Source organism: Candoia aspera, chromosome 5 (genome assembly GCF_035149785.1).
Source record: "Candoia aspera isolate rCanAsp1 chromosome 5, rCanAsp1.hap2, whole genome shotgun sequence".
NCBI classification, from domain to species: domain Eukaryota; kingdom Metazoa; phylum Chordata; class Lepidosauria; order Squamata; family Boidae; genus Candoia; species Candoia aspera.
The window spans coordinates 112938093-112961442 of NC_086157.1; the positions used below are offsets into that span (position 1 = coordinate 112938093).

At 44.1% G+C, this 23350-nt stretch overlaps 1 protein-coding gene across 1 annotated transcript in view; it reads left to right on the top strand.

The window, feature by feature from the left end:
- Positions 1 to 5348: 5348 nt before the first annotated feature.
- Positions 5349 to 23350, top strand: part of WNT11 (Wnt family member 11) — a 37263-nt gene continuing 19261 nt past the window's right edge. Inside the window, exon 1 of the mRNA XM_063305985.1 lies at positions 5349 to 5425. Coding sequence (XP_063162055.1) covers positions 5349 to 5425 — 77 coding nt within the window. The remainder of the gene's footprint in view (positions 5426 to 23350) is intronic.

Here is a 23350-nt window from a genome sequence, read left to right on the forward strand (position 1 = left end):
GTGTGGCCAAAGTATTTCAGTTTTGCCTTTCATATCATTCCCTCCAGTGAGCAGTCTGGCTTTATTTCCTGGAGGATGGACTGGTTTGATCTTCTTGCAGTCCAAGGCACTCTCAGGATTTTCCTCCAACACCACAGTTCAAAAGCATCGATCTTCCTTCGCTCAGCCTTCCTTATGGTCCAGCTCTCGCAGCCATATGTTACTACGGGGAACACCATTGCTTTAATGATGCGGACCTTTGTCGTCAGTGTGATGTCTCTGCTCTTAACTATTTTATCGAGATTGGTCATTGCTCTTCTCCCAAGGATTAAGCGTCTTCTGATTTCCTGACTGCAGTCAGCATCTGCAGTAATCTTCACACCTAGAAATACAAAGTCTTTCACTGCTTCTACATTTTCTCCCTCTATTTGCCAGTTATCAATCAAGCTGGTTGCCATAATCCTGGTTTTTTTGAGGTTTAGCTGCATGCCAGCTTTTGCACTTTCTTCTTTCACCTTCATCATAAGGCTCCTCAGTTCCTCTTCGCTTTCAGCCATCAAAGTGGTATCATCTGCATATCTGAGATTGTTAATGTTTCTTCCAGCGATTTTAACTCCAGCCTTGGATTCCTCAAGCCCAGCATGTCGCATGATGTGTTCTGCGTACAAGTTGAATAGGTAGGGTGAGAGTATACAGCCCTGCCGTACTCCTTTCCCAATCTTAAACCAGTCCGTTGTTCCGTGGTCTGTTCTTACTGTTGCTACTTGGTCGTTATACAGATTCCTCAGGAGGCAGACAAGATGACTTGGTATCCCCATACCACTAAGAACTTGCCACAATTTGTTATGGTCCACACAGTCAAAGGCTTTAGAATAGTCAATAAAACAGAAATAGATGTTTTTCTGAAACTCCCTGGCTTTTTCCATTATCCAGCGGATATTGGTAATTTGGTCCCGAGTTCCTCTGCCTTTTCTAAACCCAGCTTGTACATCTGGCAATTCTCGCTCCATGAATTGCTGAAGTCTACCTTGCAGGATCTTGAGCATTACCTTACTGGCATGTGAAATGAGTGCCACTGTTCGATAGTTTGAACATTCTTTAGTGTTTCCCTTTTTTGGTATGGGGATATAAGTTGTTTTTTTCCAGTCTGATGGCCATTCTTGTGTTTTCCAAATTTGCTGGCATAGAGCATGCATTACCTTGACAGCATCATCTTGCAAGATTTTGAACAGTTCAGCTGGGATGCCGTCGTCTCCTGCTGCCTTGTTATTAGCAATGCTTCTTAAGGCCCATTCAACCTCACTCTTCAGGATGTCTGGCTCTAGCTCACTGACCACACCATCAAAGCTATCCCCGATATTGTTATCCTTCCTATACAGGTCTTCGGTATATTCTTGCCACCTTTTCTTGATCTCTTCTTCTTCTGTTAGGTCCTTGCCATCTTTGTTTTTGATCATACCCATTTTGGCCTGGAATTTACCTCCAATGTTTCTAATTTTCTGGAAGAGGTCTCTTGTCCTTCCTATTCTATTGTCTTCTTCCACTTCTGTGCATAGCTTGTTTAAAAATAATTCCTTATCTCTTCTGGCTAACCTCTGGAATTTTGCATTTAATTGGGCATATCTCTCCCTATCACTGTTGCCTTTTGCTTTCCTTCTTTCTTGGGCTACTTCTAGTGTCTCAGCAGACAGCCATTTTGCCTTCTTGGTTTTCTCTTTCTTTGGGATGTATTTTGTTGCCGCCTCCTGAACAATGCTGTGAACTTCTGTCCAGAGTTCTTCCGGGACCCTATCTATTAAGTCCAGTCCCTTAAATCTATTCTTCACCTCCACTGCATATTCCTTAGGAATATTAGTGAGCTCATATCTAGCTGATCTGTGGGTCTTCCCTAAGCTCTTTAGTCTGATCCTAAATTGTGCAATAAGAAGTTCGTGATTGGAACTACAGTCAGCTCCAGGTCTTGTTTTTACCGACTGTATAGATGTCCGCCACCTTTGGCTGCAAAGGATGTAATCAATCTGATTTCGGTGTTGTCCATCTGGTGAAGTCCATGTATAAAGCCGTCTCTTAGGTTGTTGGAAGAGAGTGTTTGTTATGCAGAGTGAATTGTCTTGGCGAAATTCTACCAGCCTATGTCCTGCTTCGTTTTGTTCTCCCAGGCCATGCTTACCTGTAATTCGAGGTGTCATTTGACTGCCCACCTTAGCATTCCAGTCTCCCGTGATGAAAATAACATCTCTTTTAGGCATGTTGTCCAGTAGGTGCTGCAGATCCTCATAGAACTGCTCTACTTCAGCTTCTTCAGCATCTGTGGTTGGGGCGTATATTTGGATCACTGTGATGTTAGATGGCTTGCCCTGAATTCGAATTGAGCATTCTATCGTTTTTTGGGTTGTATCCAAGCACTGCTTTAGCCACTTTACTATTAATTATGAAGGCTACTCCATTTCTTCTGTGGTCCTCTTGTCCACAGTAGTAGATCTGGTGGTCATTTGATGTGAAGTGGCCCATTCCAGTCCATTTCAGTTCACTGACGCCCAGAATGTCTATCTTTAATCTTGACATCTCACCAATAACCACATCCAATTTGCCCTGGCTCATAGATCTTACATTCCAGGTTCCAATGGTGTGTTGATCCTTAGAACATCGGATTCGCCGTTCACCACCAGCACCGTCGGCTGCTAGCCGTCCTTTCGGCTTTGAGCTAGCTGCGTCATCACGTCTGGGGCTAGTTGAGCTCATCCTCTGTTCCTCCCCAGTAGCATTTTGACCATCTTCCGACCTGGGGGTCTCCTCTTCCGATGGTATACCGACATATCTCTGGTTGTAGTGATCCATTTAGTTTTCATGGCAAGAATACTGGGGTGGGTTGCCATTACCTTCCCCAGGGATCGCATTTAGTCTGACCTCTCTGTCATGACCTTCCTGTCTTGGGTGGCCCTTCACGGTTTAGCTCATGGCATCATTGAGGTGCTCGAGCTCCAGCACCACGACAAGGTAACGATCCTTTGCTGAAGAGGTGCAACTTACCCCCATTATTTATGGTCTTATGGAAATAGGACCATGGAAAAGAGGTCCTAACCAACTTCCCCGTAGCTTTCCGTTATGGACCTGAGCATGGCTATCATGTCTCACTTCAATCTCCTCCAGACTGAACATCTGCAGTTCATTCAGCCTGTCCTCTTAGGATATGTCCTCGGCTCCCAGGATCATCTTTGTCACCTTCTCTGGGCCTGCTCTGAGATGGAAATGGTGGGCCCAGAATCATGCCCAGAATCCTCCAGATGTGATTTTACCAGGGCAGAATAGAGAGAAAAAAGGACTTAATGTGTCTTTCATGCAGTGCTTCATGTAAGACACCTAATTTTTCTAATTTCATTACTTATTTATTTTTCCAGGTTCCAGTAACATTATCCCATTTTTATCACTTCTGCTCCATTGCTTCTGGATTTGTTTAACGAGCAACCAGAATAAAGTGTCCTGTGGAACTTGGAAACATAAAGTCTCTTGTTTCTTTTTGCAGTTTTAACATGCTCCATCTCTGGCCCATTTGCCTATTAGTGACAGAGGGACAGGCAGAAATACAGGAAGTAGATAGAGAGACTTAACCTCAAAACAGAGGACCAAGAAGGCCAATTGGGAAATGATGGTTCAGTTTAAATAGAAATACCATCTCCCAGCCGAGTTTTCTCCTTCCATAGTCCACTTCCATTTGCCTGTTTGCACAAGCGATCTTCCAGGCTGAAGATACCCTGAGGTCACCCTGAATGTCCAGGGTGAAGATGCCACCCTGCCAGGTGGCAGTCACTTTGCAGTCTAGAGTCGGCAGTTTCCCACAATGCCCTGGAAGAATGCCACACCTGGAGCATTGTGGGTAAATTGAAGTTTGTGGTTGGCAGCTTGCAAACTCAGCTGCCATTGTGAGGGAAGGATCAGAGAGCCTCCCCACTAAGTGCTGGAATTTGGTAGCTACCTGAAAGCAGCCAGACTACAGGTAGTCCTTGTTTAATAACCATTCATTTAGTGATAGTTTGGCCTTACGATGGTGCTGAAAAAACTGACTTATGACCAGTCCTCACACTTATGACTGTTGCAGCATCCCCATCATCACGTGATCACAATTTGGGTGCTTGGCAACCGGTTCACATTTATGACCATCGCAGAGTCCCGTGGTCATGCAATCGCCATTTTCAACCTTCCCAGCTGGCTTCTGGCAAGCAAAATCAATGGGGAACTGCATGATTTGCTTAATGACCACTGCAAAAATGGTTGTAAAATTGGGTTGGATTTGTTTAACAACCATTTCACTTGGCAACCAAAATTCTGGTCTCAATTGTGGTCGTTAAGCGAGGACTATCTGTATTTTTTTCAGTAGTTCCACCACGTGAAACGTAGCTGTGAGAGACCAAGAACAACTGGAGGCCTATAGTGCAGTGCAGAAAAAATGCACATGCTTTACATGTTTCCATTCAAGTTGATGAAAGGGAATTAGCTTTTGAAATTTCAAAAACGATGTTCTCTGTTTTTTCCCAGCTTGCAATGTTCCTTGAGGTTTAGGGGGCTGGCGCTATGGGAAGAAAGAGATGCTAAGGTAACAAAAAGAGGGACTAAACACAGGAGAGACACCCAAAGTGTCCTTTGCAAACTATCAGGTAGCCTCAAACATCTGCAAAGGCATTCCTGCTAGCCGACATCTCCACTCCTGTAATCTGTCTCCGTAAAGAGCCTCCTTTCTCTGCCCTCTGCTTTCCAGATATGTGTAAATGAGAAGGTGAAAAGTTAAAAGCCTCCAGGGAGGGCTGGAAATTTGACAAGCAGACTCTCTCCTTCCCCCTTCTCAAGCAAATACGTGCAGAAGAAAGAAAAAGAAGGAAGGAAGGAAGGAAGGAAGGAAGGAAGGAAGGAAGGAAGGAAGGAAGGAAGGAAGGAAAAAAAGCAAGTTACAGGACAAAGAGAAGAAATTTAGAAGAAAGAAAAGTTAGAGGGGAAGTTAGGAAAAGAAAAAGAAAGAAAACTAAAGCTAGAGGAAGAGAGAGAGAGAATTGAGTAGGGAGCAGCATAAAGCCAAGATAAGGAATGAACTTTCATTATATGCAGTATTAACTGAAAACGGGCAAGCCAACTTGAACGAACGTGTTGCTGTTATAATTCAGGCCATACTTTTCTCTGTCTCGTTGATGGTAAAGAGTTCAGAGTGAGCTGGATGACCCTATCTTATGCCTCTCATCTTCAATTTTAGGTTGATGCCTGGAGGAAAACATTTCCCCCCGCTGCAGAAAGCAAAGGGATCTACTGAAAAAAATAGACCCAACACATTTATTTTTCCCCTGTAAGAAATTTGGTGGTGACTCACGGGACCAAGAATGACGATGAAGCGGCAATTTTTGATAACCTTCTTCCTGGCGTTCGTCTTGCAAGACGGGAGGTGCAACGGAATCAGATGGTTGTAAGTCTTTTCTCAATTCCCTCTTTCAATCAGCAACAGAGTCAGGACTTTTTTGGATGTTGTGCAGGAATCACTTTGCAGGGGAAGACAAACAGGCCATTTTGTTACAGCCTTTTCTAGATCTTGCAGTGCAAAACGTGGATGGGAAAAACGGTGAATAAAAATGCACATGGGTGGGGAAAACATATACAAAAATGCATGTTTTGGTAAAATTGGGCCAGCACGCATTGTGTGAGGGAAAACACACAAATTAGGGGCACAGAACGGAATCCAGTTTTTTACACAGAGAGAGAGAAATATGATGGTGCAGATTTAAGTCTGGAAAAGGAAAAAAAAACCTCAGCTGAGCAAAATTAGATCTGGCAGATTTGCCCATCCTACCCATGTGTGTGATTACGCGTGTATCCGATTTCTCCCCTGCGTGCTTTGGGGTAATTTATCATATGGTAAAAAATCTTCCTCTGTTGTGGGAGGTTAGCTACAAAAATGTCATGAAATATTAGGTGTAGGTTCGCCATTGATCCCTGTGTTTTATCTAAATCTTGTGCTGGTTTGTGCTGAAACTCAGATCATGATCTATTACTTGGAGCGTTGCCCTAAGCAATTATTCTGGTTGTCCAGCGCTAGGTCATAATATTCAGTTTTAAGGCAGAAAGATGGTGGTGGTGGTTATTCTGTTTGTGGGTTTGAAGCCATCCAACAATTTCACAACTTTTGCTATTAATGGCCACCCAGATTTTTCTGTAGTAGCCCCACCATGTTAGGGGAGATGGGTGGATGCACACAAGGATGCACACACATGCACATGGACCCATGTGCTTGAGCACTCCCCCAGCTGAAGAGCTCAACAAAACGTTTCCTGCGCCGCACAAAGCTGACTCTTGTGTTAGCACTGACTTTTGAGTCAGAGGTGTGTTGCATTTGCCTCCTGATTTTCTGATGATGAGGTATTTGCATTTTAATATTTAGGAGGTTTCTTGCAAAGGGGAGACTTGAATAGGGGCCGATGAATCAACCAATCGGTGCTTTTCCAGATATAGAAAGGAAACAGATCCATCTGCCCCTTTGAGAACTTGCTTGAACAAAAAGGCGCGGCAGTTTTTATATTTTATTTAATACAATACCTTTAATGCAATTTAGAGGCTGCCCCACTCCAAATGATTCTGGGCAACTTATATATAAAAAAACAGAGTGAAAAGATGGAAAGAAAAGGAAAGGAAAGGAAAGGTTATAAGGCCCTCCCTCTCAGCCCAAGAGCCAATCAGGTGTGGTTGTTGTGGGGGAAATAGGAGGAGGAAGGAGTGTTAGGTATGTTCGCCACCTTGAGATATTTATAAAAATAATAAACGCAGGGAAAAGAAAGTGTGATGACCAGTCATAAGTCGTTTTTTCAGCACTGTCGTAAGTCCGAACCATTACTAAACGGATGGTTGCTTAGCGAGGACTACTTCTAAATGCATTTGACAAATGACCAGATGCACATCTAAATTTTCCACCTCATGGAGTTAAATGCACATGTACTTATTTCTTTAGAGCATTCCTATGGCCACCCAACTCAAACGGTACCCCCCTGGGCAGTGTGCCAAGAATCCCCAATAGCAATGTGGAAGAAAATAACAGTAACAGTAAAGGATACCTCTGCGAACTCTGCTCACCTTATCCTGACTCCAAGTGCCCAGGAAAGGGACAGATTTTAAGTGCCTGCAGGATCAGGGCTTGCTGTATGTCGGGGTTCTTGGGGGGTCATTACAAAGGGCAGGATCAGCCCCCAAGAAGGCCCACCTCCTGGGTCCCAGAAGATGACCTTGTTTCATGGAAGGGACCTGGAGTATGTCCTCCTTGTAGGATGGGCAGATATCCTTGGGCGCAGATGCTCCTCCAAATAGCCCTATCCTACACCGCAGGGAGCCTGCATGTTGCTCTTCTTCTGGAAGCCAGCAATGCAAGCTTAAGACAAGCCTTCTCGAAAACCTTTGGCCCTTCCAAAGAAGCGTCCCCCCAGTTGGTTATCAGGTCCGTTGGGCCCCCCTTCAGCTTGTGTTTCACTTGAAGCTTTGCTTTAGAGATGAGGGGCTTAAAAATTGGGCCTCTGCTCTTTCAGATTTGAAAAACTCGAGATCTGAGCCGTCTGCTCACAGGTCTTGGAAGCCAGAGTGGGCTGAGATTGGCCATCCCCAACCCAGCGCCCTCCAGGGATGTTGAGACTACATCACCCCCAATTCCTAGCCCAGATTGGTATGCTGGGGATTGTAGGCCAGGATTAGCCATTCTGGGGGGAGGGGGCCTAGACTGGCGCAAAATTATTCTGTTTTCCTATGTTTGTTTTGTCTCATTGGAACTGAGATATGCATGAGGATGAAGAAGTTGCATATTGTCTAAAATGGACCACACTGCGCACACATATACACACCACATACACAGGCCCTTGATGGTGATCTGCAGGTTTTTTCCCCAACAACTTGACTGGCCCTCAGAAGCAAAGCTTTCCTTCCTTCCTTCCTTCCTTCCTTCCTTCCTTCCTTCCTTCCTTCCTTCCTTCCTTCCTTCCTTCCTTCCTTCCTTCCTTCCTTCCTTCCTTCCTTCCTGTCGCGACAGGCAGCAAATGATTGATGCTGGTTGTGCATGTATGTGAATTCATAAGGGGGCCAATAACTCAACGCTCGTTGACCTGAAATGGAAATTGAGTCAGAATTGCAAGAAGCTGAGCCTGCTTCAATCTCTGAAATGGCAAGAAGATGAAAAATGAAGGTTCTCCTGATCTGCCTCTCCTGCTCGATAGGTGTGAGAAAAGTTGACCAGAAGCTCCCCAATTTGCTTCTCTGCTGTTCCATTACCAAGGCCACTAGTTAAGGCTGATGTTGATGTAGCCGATCAACATCCTGGAAGCTTCAGATCCTTCCCCCCACCCCCCTGTTCTTGCTGTATATAAACCCCACTGAATTTAATTTGTCTTTTGCTCAGCCACCCACCTTCAACTTTTATAACTTCTCGAGCGACGGGCAAGAGAACGCTAACAAAGGCATTGAGAAGGATTTTTCAAGCAGGCCACCAGGGGGCGCTCTCGGCAATGACAAGCACCCCATGCAGATAAGGTGCTTGCATTGGCCCCCTGCAATTAAGGGGTCAAAACCTCACATTTCCCAAATGTCCCTTTCTGTTGCAAGAATCTTCCCCCCCTTTAAAAAAAAAAAAAAGGAATTAGCTTGAAGGAATATTTCTGTGACGAAGGTCAATCAATCAATCAAGTTATTCAAGTTGTGAATAACTTCAGTAGTATTGCAACAGCTAACAATTGTCTTAGGGCTGGGACTTTCTAATTATACTCCTTGGAAGCACTTGCACTTTCTTACAACTTGTAAAGGCAACATTTAGGATGGTTACATACTGATTGCCAGGAAAAAAAGAAGTATGAAAGGAAACTCAAAGTGGAAGAACAGTGGCCTGTTATTGCATAGAGGCGTTGCTTGATCCTGGTCAAATTTTTGCAAAATTATACAGCCTTTCTCAAAACCAAGGGGGTTTCTTAAAAACAACCATGTAGAGCCATCATGACCTGTGGTTGGAAGGCAGACTTCCTTCTCTGCAGCCACCCACCTCCCACCCCCTGAAACTCCAAAATTTGGTAGAGCAAGGATCTCCATTCTGACTTAAGTTGAGAAGAACCAGTGGTGCGCTTGAACTTTTTTTAAAAAATAATTTGGTAGGAGGAAAGACAGAATTGCACGTAGGTAGAGAGATAGCCACTTGAGGGAATGATATGAAAGGCAAAACTGAAATACTTTGGCCACATAATGAGAAGACAGGACACCCTGGAGAAGATGCTGATGCTGGGGAGAGTGGAGGGCAGAAGGAAGAGGGGCCGACCAAGGGCAAGGTGGATGGATGATATTCTAGATAGCCAACTAGAACAATAGCTTGTAAATCGAAAGATGGTAGACTGGGACTTTTACACCTGGTAGAGCCAGAATGAAATTTCTTCTTGGTTGCTACCAATTCCCATTCAATCCAAGAGAAGGGAATTGGCTTTTTGGAATTCCTCATGGGTAGAAGATAATGTCTTTGTGCTTGTTGAATGAAAACACCACCAAGGGATGTGTGTCAACATCTAGTATTTCTTTGCACAAGCTTTCTTCCAGAGATCTGCAGCCTTTGCAGGATTCCGTTCAGCCCAAAAAGATTTTCAGAGAGAATTTCATCCAAGGAGGCTTGGTTGGGTCAGGAAATGAGAGTAATTAGGGAGGCTGCAGAGGGATGAAAGGCTGTTGAGAGAAGCTGGAAGTTTTAATTTATGTTTTCTGCCTTGCGTGCAACAGACACTCTTTCCAACATCTATAAAAGAAGCGTTCTTAGACAGCTACCTGGCAGAGCAGAACATCAGTGGTTCCCACCCTGTGGACTTCAACTCCCAGGATTCTCAGCAATGGACCTGCTGGCTAGGGAATTGTGGGAGCTGAGGGTCACATATCTGGAGGTTACTCAGGTTAGAAAACATTAAGCTAGATCAGTGCTTCTCAACCCTGACAATGTTAAGATGTGTGGACTTCAACTCCCAGGATGCCCCAGCCAGCATGTATCCTGGGAGTTGAAGTCCACACATCTTAACATCGTCAAGGTTGAGAAGCACTGGGCTAGATGGACAAAAAGCCTTGATCTATAACTATTGTACCTCGGTTGCGAAAGTTCACACGGCCGTTGGGTAGAAGCAAAAGATACAAAACCCAGTAACTCTTTGCAATCATCTGGTGGTCATCCAGGTTTTGGCAACCCTAAAATAGCCTAGCTTGCTTTCTAGTTGTGGGGAATGCCATGGAATCGTGATTGGTGCAGTACGGAAGTTGCACAGCTTTGTCCACTGGTCTTTGTGGGTTAGGATAAATATATATAAAAAAATAAAGTCCTCTCTCTCTTCTTAAGATCTTGGAAAACAGACAAAGTGCTGGAAAAATACTCTGAATCAGTGGAGACACTTCATAGGTTTACGTGGCTGTGGGAGCCCTTGAACCAAAACCCCCGCCCGTTAAATGTTCACGGACATGGCCCAAACTTCAAGGAGGACTTTCTGTGTTTGAAGTCAACAACGAAATGCCTGCCATAGACCAATTGGCTCGGCGTCGGTCAGCAGCACTTAATATTTTACATCTGACTTGTTTAGCCCAAGGTTTCTAGGTCATTGCGTGCCTACCCCAGAGTAATGAGGTTGGAAGCCTGCAGTGTTGGCTCCTTGATCAAAGACAATGGCCTTGCTATGTTCATTCCTCTAAGGAAGGGATCCAGCTTGGTTCTTTTCTTTCTGGTCCAGAGAACAAACCTTGCCTTGTTTATTGAAGACCAACTGTTCTGCCTATATTTTCCAGCAGAAAAGAAAATCTCACATTTGTGCCAAGAAGAGGCCGGGGAAGGCGGTAGGATTATGTTTGCTTAGAACTTGTTCACCCATTTGCTTTGAGTTACAGATCTCGTTGTCCTTGGCCACTCCGGGCGCAGGATCACTTAGAGAAATCTGGGACTGGCTCTAAGGAGTAATTGCCCACGCAAGGCTAAGTCAAGGCCAAAGCTAGGATCCAACCCAAAGTTTTGAGTATGTAGACATGCAGCAGGAAACCCCTAGTTTGGGACAACTTTACAAATCTCTGCATTGAGAGCATCTGAACGAGCCAAACAGGTCCAGGGTACAAAGTGGCAGAATGGACTGGTCCCTCAGAGAGTGATGGAAAGGAGGGACACTCAAGCTGGTGAGATTCTCTGATTCCCACGTAAGAAACAACAGTTCTGTAAGCAAGGGAGAGATGGCAAAGTTTCAGGGCTGAGAAAAGAGCAGCCCAAGATTTGTTAACTCCAAAGAGCAGGAGGAAAACAAGGTCTACCCATCTAACGTCTAGGAATGGAAAGCTGAGAAGAAGGGAAAGATTGGTAGTTGTGCCTGGTATGAAACCTGGAGTCAAGGAAAGAGCAAATGCAGGGAGTCCTCGCTTAATGACCACAATTGGGACCAGAATTTTGGTTGCTAAGCAAAGCGGTCATTAAGCGAATCTGACACAATTTTATGACCTTTTTTGCAGCAGTTGTTAAACGAATCACCATGGGCGTTAAGCAAACCATGTGGTCATTAAGTGAATCATGCCGTTCCCCCATTGGTTTTGCTTGCCAGAAGCCAGCCAGGAAGGTAAAAATTTGTGATTGCGTGACCACAGGACGCTGTGATGGTCATAAATGCGAACTGGTTGCCAAGCACCCAAATTGTGATCACATGACCATGGGAAAGCTACAACAGTGAGGACCGTCCCTAAGTCGGTTTTTCAGTACCGTTGTAAGTCCGAACCATCAGTAAATGAATGGTTGTTAAGTGAGGACTACCTGTAATGATGCAGAAATGGGTTGGAGATTCCCCAGTATGAGTGGCAGCTTTGAGCTAATCGATTTCCTTAATTAGTTAATTTGTTTCTCATGGCATACTCATCAGCACCATCAAGAAGGCATATATGAGTGCTTATTTCCTCTTCCCCCGCCTCCCCATTTCTAGTAGTACAGAAAAGGAAAATCCTCTTGAAGTCCAGAGTGCAAGGATGGAGAGCTTGTTTTGGATCCAGAATGGGAATCTAGAGTTCCAGTCGTCTAGCAAGCCACATGAAACCTGGGCTGGTATTACAAGGAGGTGGACCTAAAGCAAGGTCGACCCCTATATTATCCATTGTTTGCATAAGAGAAACCAAGAGGCCCTGCTTTCTGTCTGCCAGCTCAACAGACCATGAAGGTTGTTGTTATGGTGGGTATCAAACTGGAAGGGAATGTCTATACATGGCCTTGAGCAACTAGAGCAGCGTTCCTCAACCTTGGCAACTTTAAGATATGTGGACTTCAACTCCCAGAATTCCCCAGCCAGCCATGCTGTAGGAGGAGTGTTAGTCTCTGATGGCAAAAAATCAGGAGGAGCACCATTCCCAACTAGCCCATTTGATTCAAAGGCATGTCACAAAAGTTGATGCCTTTGAAGAAAAGGTGTTAGACTCCTCCTGGTTTTCTGTTCAAGCAATCCATTCCCTTTCGGATGAAACCAGTTATCTGGATCCATTTCTGGGGGTTGAAGTCCACCCGTCTTAAAGTTGCCAAGATTGAGAAACACTGTCCCAGAGGAAGGCTGAATAGAAAGCTGAGGAATGAACGGATATCTAGATGAAATTAAAGCCTCCCCAACAGATGGTGGCCGAACTCCACTTGGATGCATGCAGCAAAGAGGAGGTTGCCACCTCTTACAGTAAATGATTTCAAAATCCAACTGCTCTTACTGTTTTCTTAACATTCCCTTTGAAGATGCCTTCTTGTAGTTTAAACCCATTATTCCATGTCTTGCAACCTGAAACAAAAGCAACTGAATCTTTCCTAAAATGTGGTGTCCAGAATTGGGCAGAATAGTCAAGAGGGGTTCTGACCAATGGAGAATAGAGTGGGACTGGCATTGAGTTGTTAGATTAAATCCCACTTTTTCCCCAGGAGCAAAAGGCGCTTTGCATGGAGACCCTTCTTTCTTTTATCCCCACAACAATACTGTAATCTCTCAGTGGGGCTGAGAGAGAGAACAACAGGCCCAAAGATTCCTCAAGGACCTTCGGTGGTAGACACTAGAGCCCAGTGTCCCCACTCCTAGTCCAGCATCTTCACCTTGACTGTCTTCCTGATTTGAAAGGTCTACTGATGTAACCTCAAACTACACTGGTCTTTTTAGCACCTTCCTCAGCCTACCGACTCATATTCAACTTGCAATCAATTCCTTTTCCAATCCTCCCTCCTTTTTTCATTGTTTTCCCTTTCCAAAATGTTCATGTAGACATCTCCTAAGCTCTGACATTAGATGAAATGCCCGATAGTAGCTCTTGGCAGGTACTTAATCATTGTTGATTGATTAACGGACGATCACTAATGTATTATAACACTCCACCACAGTGGATCTCTTCTGTAGTGCCAAGGAAAAACATGAGCATAAAGGAAATTTACCATGCAGCCATGTGTTGAATATTTTGGACCTGACGAATTAGGGGAAAATGCTTTCTCCTAGGAGACTATTAAGAAATCAAAACTCTTGAAAACCCAGTTGGTGGAAGAAGAAATGAAGTATAGAGGAGTGTAGCTTGCCAGATGTTCCTGAACTAGGTATAAATCGGATGTGTTGGAGAGAATGTCCCACCATCTCCAAGTAGCATGGTCCTGCTGGCTGGAACTGACTGTGGCTGCCACCCAGCCCATTGGGAAGGTTGACATAGATTGACTCAAGCATGTCTCTCTGTGAAATGTTGGAGGACATCAAATCTCATCTCTGCACATGGCTGTTTATAAAGGGATGGGAAGGGTCAAAAGGTATTGCCTTCTGTTTCATCACTACATTCTTTTTGTCCCTACATTTTGCTTTGTTCTTTATAATATCACATTCGTTGTTAATTGGTCAGTCTAGTTCAGCCTTTCTCAAATTTTTGACCCTGGAGGAACCCTTGAAGTATTTTTTCAGGCCTCGGGGAATCCCTGCACATTCAGGCTTAAATACAGGCCAGAAGTTAACAAAAGAGTCCCTCTTTTGGGGGAGACGGGTGGTGGCTAAATTTGAGCAATAAATAAATAAAATAAAATAAAATAAAATCATGATATTCGTTTCATGTGCAGGCTTGTATATATGCACTGATGTTGATTTAAACTAAAAATAAAGAATGAACGTACCTCTTTAATGTGAAGTTGCCTGGATCTGAAATAATCTTTAAAATAAATCATGATCTCCCAGGGAACCCCTAGTGACCTCTCACAGAACCCGAGGGTGCCACGGAACCCTGGTTGAGAAACCCTGGTTTAGCTACATTCTGTGATGCAGACTGGAAATTTTAAAATTAGGCTTAATTTGGGCAAGCAGTGCAAACGTCAGTCAAATAGTGGGAAAGTGTGTAAGCGAGAGATCTAATATATTAGATTCGTATTTATAGGGAAGTGTGTTTTTTCTTCCAATGCAGCAATTTCAAGTATAAGATTTCTTATCTGCAATCTGAAGGGGGACTTAACTATTCCGAAAGGCCCTCACCACTAGATAGTTTTGAATGATTAATTCTGAAAGGCCTCTACCACTCGGTACTTCTGAATGCGGAGTTTCGTAGTTCTGAATATTGTCCAGCTCTTCTCGCACAAACATCATTTTAGTTTTCCAGACTGAAGAAAAACTGTTTCCGAAGCTTTATCTGCCATGGCGTCTTTCTATTTCTAAGTGAATTTATTCAACTTGCCCAAAGTAATTAAGTTCTTTCTAGATATGTCCTTCCTGATGAATTGTACATTTTCTTGACAGGATCCCTAATGTTATTTGAAAACCCTGTCACTATTGTCGAAATTTAATTTGACATTTGTTTATATTACCAGCGGAAAGACTGAAGAACAGTAATAATTTTTTTTTCTCTTAAAGACAGCAAAAAAGACCAGGTTATTTTGTGGGTGGGGGGGGGGACCGGCAGGGGGACAAGGAAAATTGTAGCAATTTAGATGGATAAGCAGATCATGTTTGCTGGTTCGTTTATTTTTTTTAAAAAAAACATAACCCACCCTTGTTCCATGCAATCCCAGGTGGAAATATGCATAATTCAAAGAAGAAAATAATACTCCAATTTTTTGTAAGTCAAAGAATAGGTTTGGGAGGGGACAGGAGTTTAGTCAAAGTTCTTGAAAATCATGGGGGTTTACAAACTGTTTAAAACTGTGTGACGCCAGACAATGCTAAACCACAATAGAAGCTGCAGAGATGCAGGTTGGAATTTAGAATTCTGGGAGTTGAAGTCTTAAAGTTGCCAAGGCTGAGAAACCCTGCTTTACATCCTGACAGTCTCCAGCTCAGACCCACTAACTCCACTTTAAAGCACTTGGAAATTTAGGGACGATCTACCCCTCAACTCCCTCTTTGGAGCCCCCTGGGGTAGCGTCACCACATTCCAACAGCCTGCCTGTGCGGCTGTGAGCACAATTTCCAGACAATTTCTGGTGGGAAACAGAAAAAAAAAAGGTGCATTAAGCCCTCAGAGATGGTTTCTGTTTTATCTGTCATAGCTGCCCCCAAAAGTTGACTACCTTTTCTTGTATACTGCTGAAAAGTTATCTTCTGGCTGGGGCTTGGACGAAATGATCTTTAAGGTACTCTGCAACTCTGTGATTCTTTGTTTATCACACTGCCTTGCTGGGCTCCTGGCTTCTAAAAGTATTTGAAAATACTGTAGCTCCCAGCTGCAAATATCTGTCCATCTGTCCATCTGTCTGTCTGTCTGTCTATCTATCCGACGTGTAGGAACAGGGGAAGCTGCAGATCGCTGAAAGATGGGACATTCAGGCATTTCATCGGCTGTCTAAACCAGCTTTTCTCAACATTTTGACCCTGGAGGAACCTTGAATTATTTCTCAGGCCTCAGAACCCCTGCCCATTCAGGCTCAAATACAGGCCAGAAGTTACAAAATGATTCTATTTGTTTCATGGGCAGGCCTGTATCTGTGCATTAACACGGTTCTTAAACTAAAAATAAAGAACAAAACTTACCTCTTTAATTTGAAGTTCCCTGAATCTGAAATAATTTTTTAAAATAAACCATGATCTCCCAGGGAACCCCGGTGACCTCTTGTGGAACCCCCGCGTGCCATGGAACCCTGGTTGAGAAACCCTGGTCTAAATTAATGCAATCAGAGCTAGCAGTGAGCAAAGAGGAGATTTTGGACTGATGGTAAACAGTTCAATGAAGGTGACAACACAGTGTGCATCCCCTGATAAAAGGGCTAACAGTATGTCAGAGACAATAAGGAACAATACTGAAAATAGAGATGCCAATGTCATAATGCCCTTATATAAATCAATGGGGTGACCAAATCTGGAATATTGTGAGCACTTCTGGTTGCTGCACCTCAACAGGGATGTAGTGGAGCTGGGGAAGGTTCGGAGGAGGGCAACCAAGATGGTCCAGGGCCTGGAGCAGCTCCCCTATGAAGCAAGGTTGCGACGTTGGGGGCTTTGTAGTCTAGGAAGGAGGCGAATGAGAGGGGACATGATGGAGGGGTACAGAATTATGCATGGTGCGGCTAAAGTGGACAAGGAGAAGGCATGTTCCCTTTCCCCAAACACTGGAGCCAGAGGTCACCCAGTGAAATTGGATCCTGGAAGGATCAGGACAGACAAGAGGAAATATTTTTTTTACCCAATGTGTAATTCAACTATGGAATTTGCTGCCAGAGATGTGGGGCTGGCTACCTACTTGCCTGGCTTCAAAACCGGGTTGGACCACTTCCTGGAAGTCCGGGGGATCCGCGGCTCTTAGCCTTGATGGCAAGGGACTTCCTCTGAAGGCCCCCTGCTGGGAGACGGGTGGGCTCCCCTGGGCAGTTGGGGGGCCACTGGGAGAACAGGCTGCCGGATGAGATGGGCCAGGGGTCCCATCCAGCAGGCCATGGCTTATGTTCTTATGCCTCATCACCAAATAAATATGGGAACACACCTCTGCAGCCAAGAGAATTTCACCAAAACTCTTGTCACCTTGAAAAGCAAATTCTTTTTCATCAGGCTGAACAAAACTTGGCAGGGAAAAAACTGCAAACATTTTTGCTGCAGGGCTAAGGGGGATAGATGGAGAAAAAATTAGGCATGAAGCAGTTTCCCATGTTCCGATTCTGAAAAATGTGGGCAGACGATAAACAGTTATACAGCATAAACTAAAGGCGCCTGTGAAATTCATTGGTGCTCTTTCATGCTTCTTACAGCCTAAATGTTCATTGTTCAAGGCTTCATGTAAGTGAAGTATTAAATTGAGGAATATTGATGCAGGGGGAAAAACCCACAAGTTTTAATTCTGAGGCCCTTCCACACCCTTGTGGGCCCTGGCTTTGTTCACACAGCATGCTAAGCTAGGCTCAAATGGGGTTGTGTAGCTTGTGGTTAGTGTGCTGCAGAATGAAAGCCATGACGGGTGAGCCTCATTGAGCCAGCAGTCAGTTTCTGTGCTTCTGCATCACATGTTATGGGAATGCAGCCATGGTGTTTTGTTAACCTGGGTTTGCAGTGTGAAATGGACCCAGTCATGGCAGTGAGACTGGCCCCTGATAAAGGGACAAGCACCTTTGCAGTTAGAAGAATGAGGAGTGAAGGCTACCCGTTGTCTTGTCTGCAGCTCTTTCTGGAACGTAAAACAGGGGTAAGTAATCCAGGAAGTCCAGATTTTTTAGACCCAGTTCCAAACAGCCATAACCAGCATGACTAAATGGTTGGAAAGTATGGGAGCAGGCCTCAAAAACATCTGGAGGACCTACAAATTGGAGGAGCACCTGGTTTCGCCTGGAGAGAATTCAATCCATTGAGTGATCTGATGGCCGTTCTATGCATTAGACGCATGCAAAATACACACATACTATGGACACACTACATGCTTTACGACTTATACTATATGCTATATGGGATATACAACATTTTTCCATGGATCACATCCCGGACTCTGAACATTTCTCTTTCTGGAAGATTTGCTTCCATGCAACTATAGAACTAACCCCAAGAAAAGCCTGGATTGATGGGTTCTAGGAGAAAAATGAGGTTGTCTGGTGAATACCAAAATGGCCCAGAGAAAAACTGGAAAGCCCCATCCACAGAACAGAGAGTTTGGCACATTCCTTCTAATTACATGGATAATGTCATTACAAGGTATGGCCACTAGGGGCACTAGATTGAATTCTCTCTGGACAGAGCCTTGCACTTCTGCTGTTTCTCGTATTCTTACTGGACATAGTTAAATGACTGGGTTGACTCAAGATGCTAAATCAAAATGTGTCCAGCTTGTGTGTGGCTTAAGCTGTATCTGACCCCAATTGTGGTTTGCCTGGTAAAGTGTGCTTAGTAACCCATGGCTTAGCATGTTCACTGACTTTCTATGTATCATCTTGAGGAATATCTAATCTACTTCCTTTATACCAGAACACAAAGGTAGTGTGTGTTTCCCTGAAACAAGTACACTCCAAAAAGGCTAGACTACAGCTCCCATCATTCCAACCAGCACAGTACTAGCGACGATGGGGGATTTTTACACAGTAGAAAGTGCTAGATTCCGGAAAGCTGATCTATTTTTTCCAGCATTGCCCATTTTTTTCATCAGGCTTAAGACTCTGAGCGAATGCTAACTAGAATCTCTTGTCTTGGGATGGAGGAAGGGTGAGACAGTTTATGTCATCCCATTCATTTTGATCCAGACTTCAGAAATGACAGAGCATTAGAGGACTTAATACACCAGAGGCATCCAGGAAACAGGCTTGGCTGATGGATGAAATGCTGGTGGGGAGAATTGCGGGAACAATCTATGTCCCTTTTGTGAATCTTCAGTCATACATCTAGACCAGTGTTTCTCAACCTCAGCAACTTTAAGCCGTGTGGACTTCAACTCCCAGAATTCCCCCAGCTAGCTAGGGGGAATTCTGGGAGTTGAAGCCCACACGGCTTAAAGCTGCTGAGGTTGAGAAACACTGGTCTAGACTGTTTCTGGACCACACCAAGGGAAACGTGCTTGATTTTCAGACATGTTTCTCCTTCATATCATGGTTTTGTATACAATATGGCCTTTGCATTGTGATCCTTTAAGCTGAGATGGTCTGCCTAGAGTCACTTTACTGTGAGATGGGCAGCTATATAAATGTGATTAATAAATAAATTTAAAATTGAAGGAAGCACCAAAAACAAAGGACTACCTGCCGATCCAGATGTTATTCTGTGAAGGACAAGTCCACTTGATTTGCTTTAAAAAATATGATCTGACCGAAAGTAGTCCTAGGTACATCTGAGGCTGCTTTGAACTTTTGGAAATTCCACCAGGCCATGGTGTGTTTCTGTCTCTCTTTCTCCTTCCCCATGGGCATGTCCTTCCCCAACCTGATGCCCTCAAGATACAGTGGATTACAATTCCCATCACTGCCAACGAACATGATGGGAATGGTGGGGTCATAGTCCAAAACCTCTTGAAGACACCAGATCAGAGACGACTGGTTTACAGAAATGATGTTTCTTATTAAAAAGTCTGAAAACCAGACGTTCAGCAGTGAAAGATGATCAGAGGCTGTATTTACCCACCATGGCCAGCAACTTAAAGCATGTCTAATTCAATGAGAAACAGTGAAACCCAAGAATTAACTGAATTCCTTGGTTTGGTTTCACGCTGTAAGATGTTTCTCTTCCCATCATCTAGTCACTCTGCCCTTCTTTCCATTAGAATGGAATTGGATAAAAGGTTTGGGGCATAACAGTTATCCCAAATCCCTGGGTGTTCTTCAGCAATTTTCACAAAAGCTTTGGGTCCTATGTTCAGATAGATGATGGATGGATGGATGGATGGATGGATGGATAGATGAAAGAAATGAAGATGGGAGCCAAAACTTTTGTGAAACACACACACACACACACACACACACTCAAATGGTTTTCATTTCTCCAGACAGAGGCTGGCTTCTACCATTCAAACAAATCAAGCAACCAGATTTATCAGATAATAACTTATTAGAACTATAAACATTTTCCAGCTGACTCTATTTCTGCTTTCACATCAGCCCCTGGATGCAGAGGGGGGAGGGGTGGGTGGGAATGGCCAGCCTGCCATGATCTTGCAAACCATCCTACATGTTCATAAGCAAAGAGCTGGCTCTCCCTATGGTTGAGCTGGTCACTTCTTCATTTTCATGCTGCTTCTTGATAGTGATATGGAGGGGGTGAGGTCCTTTTAAAACTTTTTTTTGCTGAGATTTCCAGATCAGCCAAGGTACCATAGTCTTCAGGGTTTCTCCACCAGGGTTCTGTGGCACCCTCGGGTTCCACAAGAGGTACCTAGGGGTTCCCTGGGAGGTCACAATTTATTTTAAAAAGTATTTCAAATTTGGGCAACTTCACATTAGAGAGGCAAGTTTCATTCTTTATTTTCAGTTTAAGAACACTGTTCATGCATATAGACAGGCCTCCCCATGAAACAAATAGAAGAATTTTGCAATTTGTGGCCTATATTGGAGCCTGAATGTGCAGGGGTTCCCCCAGGCCTGAAATATATTTCAAGGGTTCTTCCAGGGTCAAAAGGTTGAGAAAGGCTGGTAGTCTTTATAGCAGAAATAACCTATGCAATGCAAGCTGTGATGGCCGGCAATGGAATGGAATGTCAAATGAACATATTCAGTAAACATCATAATTTCTCATGCCAACACAATTGTGAAATCAGTATCAAAAGAGGACAATGTGAAACTTTCCACATTCTGTCCTTCTGACTCAAGCTTCAGAAGACGGCTCTCCTTTTCTTTTTCCATGAATCTTCACGGAATTCAAAAGCTAATTTCCTTGTTTATTTTATCTTTGGGGGAATATGACTCACCCCTTCATGGCCCTTCCTCAATGGAAAGGGGTGCTGTCTGTTTGAAAAATCTCCAGCTAGCTATGGCTCAGAGGGTACAGACGCAACTCAAAGAGGAAAGATTGTGTAGGCTGTCAGTTCTGGGAACTTGTTGCAGATCCGTTGCATCTGAGGGACATCCAGGAGGGTGTAAACCCATGTTCACCTCTGTTAAAATGTTTAGGAGTGGAAGAATAATCTCCGTTTGGGCTCAGAGAATTGTCTTTGTGGGCTGCCAATCGGCCATTTGTTCTCCCCAGGGAAGGGAAGACCATCTCTGTAACATAGTTGGAAAGGAAAATGGATGTTCTGGCAAGCGCCTACAACAGCTCGGGTCAAGTTTATTTGGGAAAGCTTTAGACAATTGTTAGATTTCTTTGTCCACCCATTTACTCCGAGCCATCTGAAGCACAGACAGCACCTCGCAGAGCCGTAAACCAGATTCCAATCTTTGCTCAGCAAAAGTATTTTTAGGGCTCCCAGTGGCAGAATGACGCCTGAGTCAATCCAATTGTGTTTGCAGAGCCTCCTTCTAGCCATGTGAAATTGACACACGCTCTGTGGATCACATCTGTGCCACAGTTCCATCCGGCTCGTCTCAGGCCTCAGGGTCGAGGAGGGTCCTTAATGGATGGGTTTTATGGCAGAAGCAAATGGATTTAATAGCCTCAGTAAAAGCCCTGGATGAGGGAAGGCTTCAGTCAGGTGCTTTTTTCATATCAGAACCCTCTTCCAATTCCATCTCTGAGGAATTTGAATCCAGGGCCCAAGGAAGCTTCCTTTTCACTATTACCCACCATCACATACCCCCCACCACCACCACCATTCCAACCTCTGATTTTTGATTTGGCAAACAAGAAGGCTAACCTTGTTCTTCTAAGCCAAAGAGGAAGCAGGAGGAAGGAAAGGGAATTTGCAAATTAACTTTGCTCTGTATCTAGACGACAATATGGATCTCTGATTAGACTGAAGTTAGCTTACAATATTTGTACACCACTTTTTACAAGCAATCTGCAATGTAGTTTAATAATTTAAGGATGCAACAATTTAAGACAGGCTGGACAACTTCTTGAAGTCCTGATGCTTCTCTCGACTCAACCTGGCCCCCAACTGGGACATCTCATGGACTTTAACCAATTGCTTGATTTGGCGAGACCTCCTATGAGAATTCTGGAAACACTCTCATGGGATTTGGAGGTATCTTGGCTTTGAGCCATTTGGAGATTTTTAATGGGAAAGCAAGAGATGGAGACGGATAGAGGAGAACCAGTGTGGTATAGTGGTTAAAGGCACCAGGCTAGAAGCTAGGAGACCATGAGTTCTAGTCCTGACTTAGGCACAAAGCCAGCGGGAAGGCTTTGGGCCAGTTCCCCTGTCTCAACCCCAGGAAGAAGGTAAGGACCAACCACTTCCAAAAATGCTGCCAACTAAAATGCAGGGCCTTGTCCATGTAGATGCCAACAACCAAGGTTCACTTGAAGGCATCTAACATCTATGAGAGCCAGTTTGGTCTAGTGGTGATGGTGCTGGACTAGAAACTGGGAGACCATAAGTTCTAGTCCTGCCTTTGGTACAAAAGCTTACAGGTAGTCCTTGTTTAACAACCATTCATTTAGTGACAGTTCGGACTTATGACGGTGCTGAAAAAACAGACTTATGTCTGGTCCCGACACTTACGCCTGTCACAGCATCTCCACAGTCCTGTGATCACGATTTGGGTGCTTGGCAGCTGGTTCACATTTATGACTGTCGCAGTGGTCCTCGGTCACGTGATCGCCATTTTCAACCTTTCTGGCCAGCTTCTGGCAACCAAAACCAATGGGGATCCGTGTGACTCGCTTAATGACCACACGGTTCACTTAACAGCCATGGTGATTTGCTTAACGACTGCTGCAAAAAAGGTCATAAAATCAGGTTGGATTCGCTTAATGATTGCTTCACTTAGCAACCAAAATTCTGGTCCTAATTGTGTGAGTTCTGACTCTTTGCAACCACATGGACAAGGCCCTGCCTCTTGCTGGTCTTAAGCTGTAGTGGGTATAAATAGAGAATGGCACCTTCAGGACGTCAGAGCTCAATTTTATTTTAGTGCTTCCTTCTAATATGTAGTAAAGATTCTTCTCTAGCTGTGGCACGTCATCTCTTTCAGTGCTTTAAGCCTGGAGTGTAATCAAGCCAAGCCAAGTTGGGTTTCTGGGAAATTCTGCTGAGGTCTTGCTAGTGAGCCTCACAACATCCAAAAAAGTGGAGTTCATTATTTTTCTGGACCACTGGTTCTACTGTCAAACTGTTCTTACAGTTAGGACATTTCTTCTCACCTCTAGCTCAGATCTGTTTTTTCTGTATTGAACCCAGAGTTTCTCAACCTTGGCAGCTTTAAGATAGGTGGACTTCAACTCCCAGAATACCCCAACCAGCAATGCTGGCTGGGGTATTCTGGGAGTTGAAGTCCACCCATCTTAAAATGGTTAAGGTTGAGAAACACTGGTCTACACATTGCTTAGAATTCTTGAATTTAACTAACATTTTG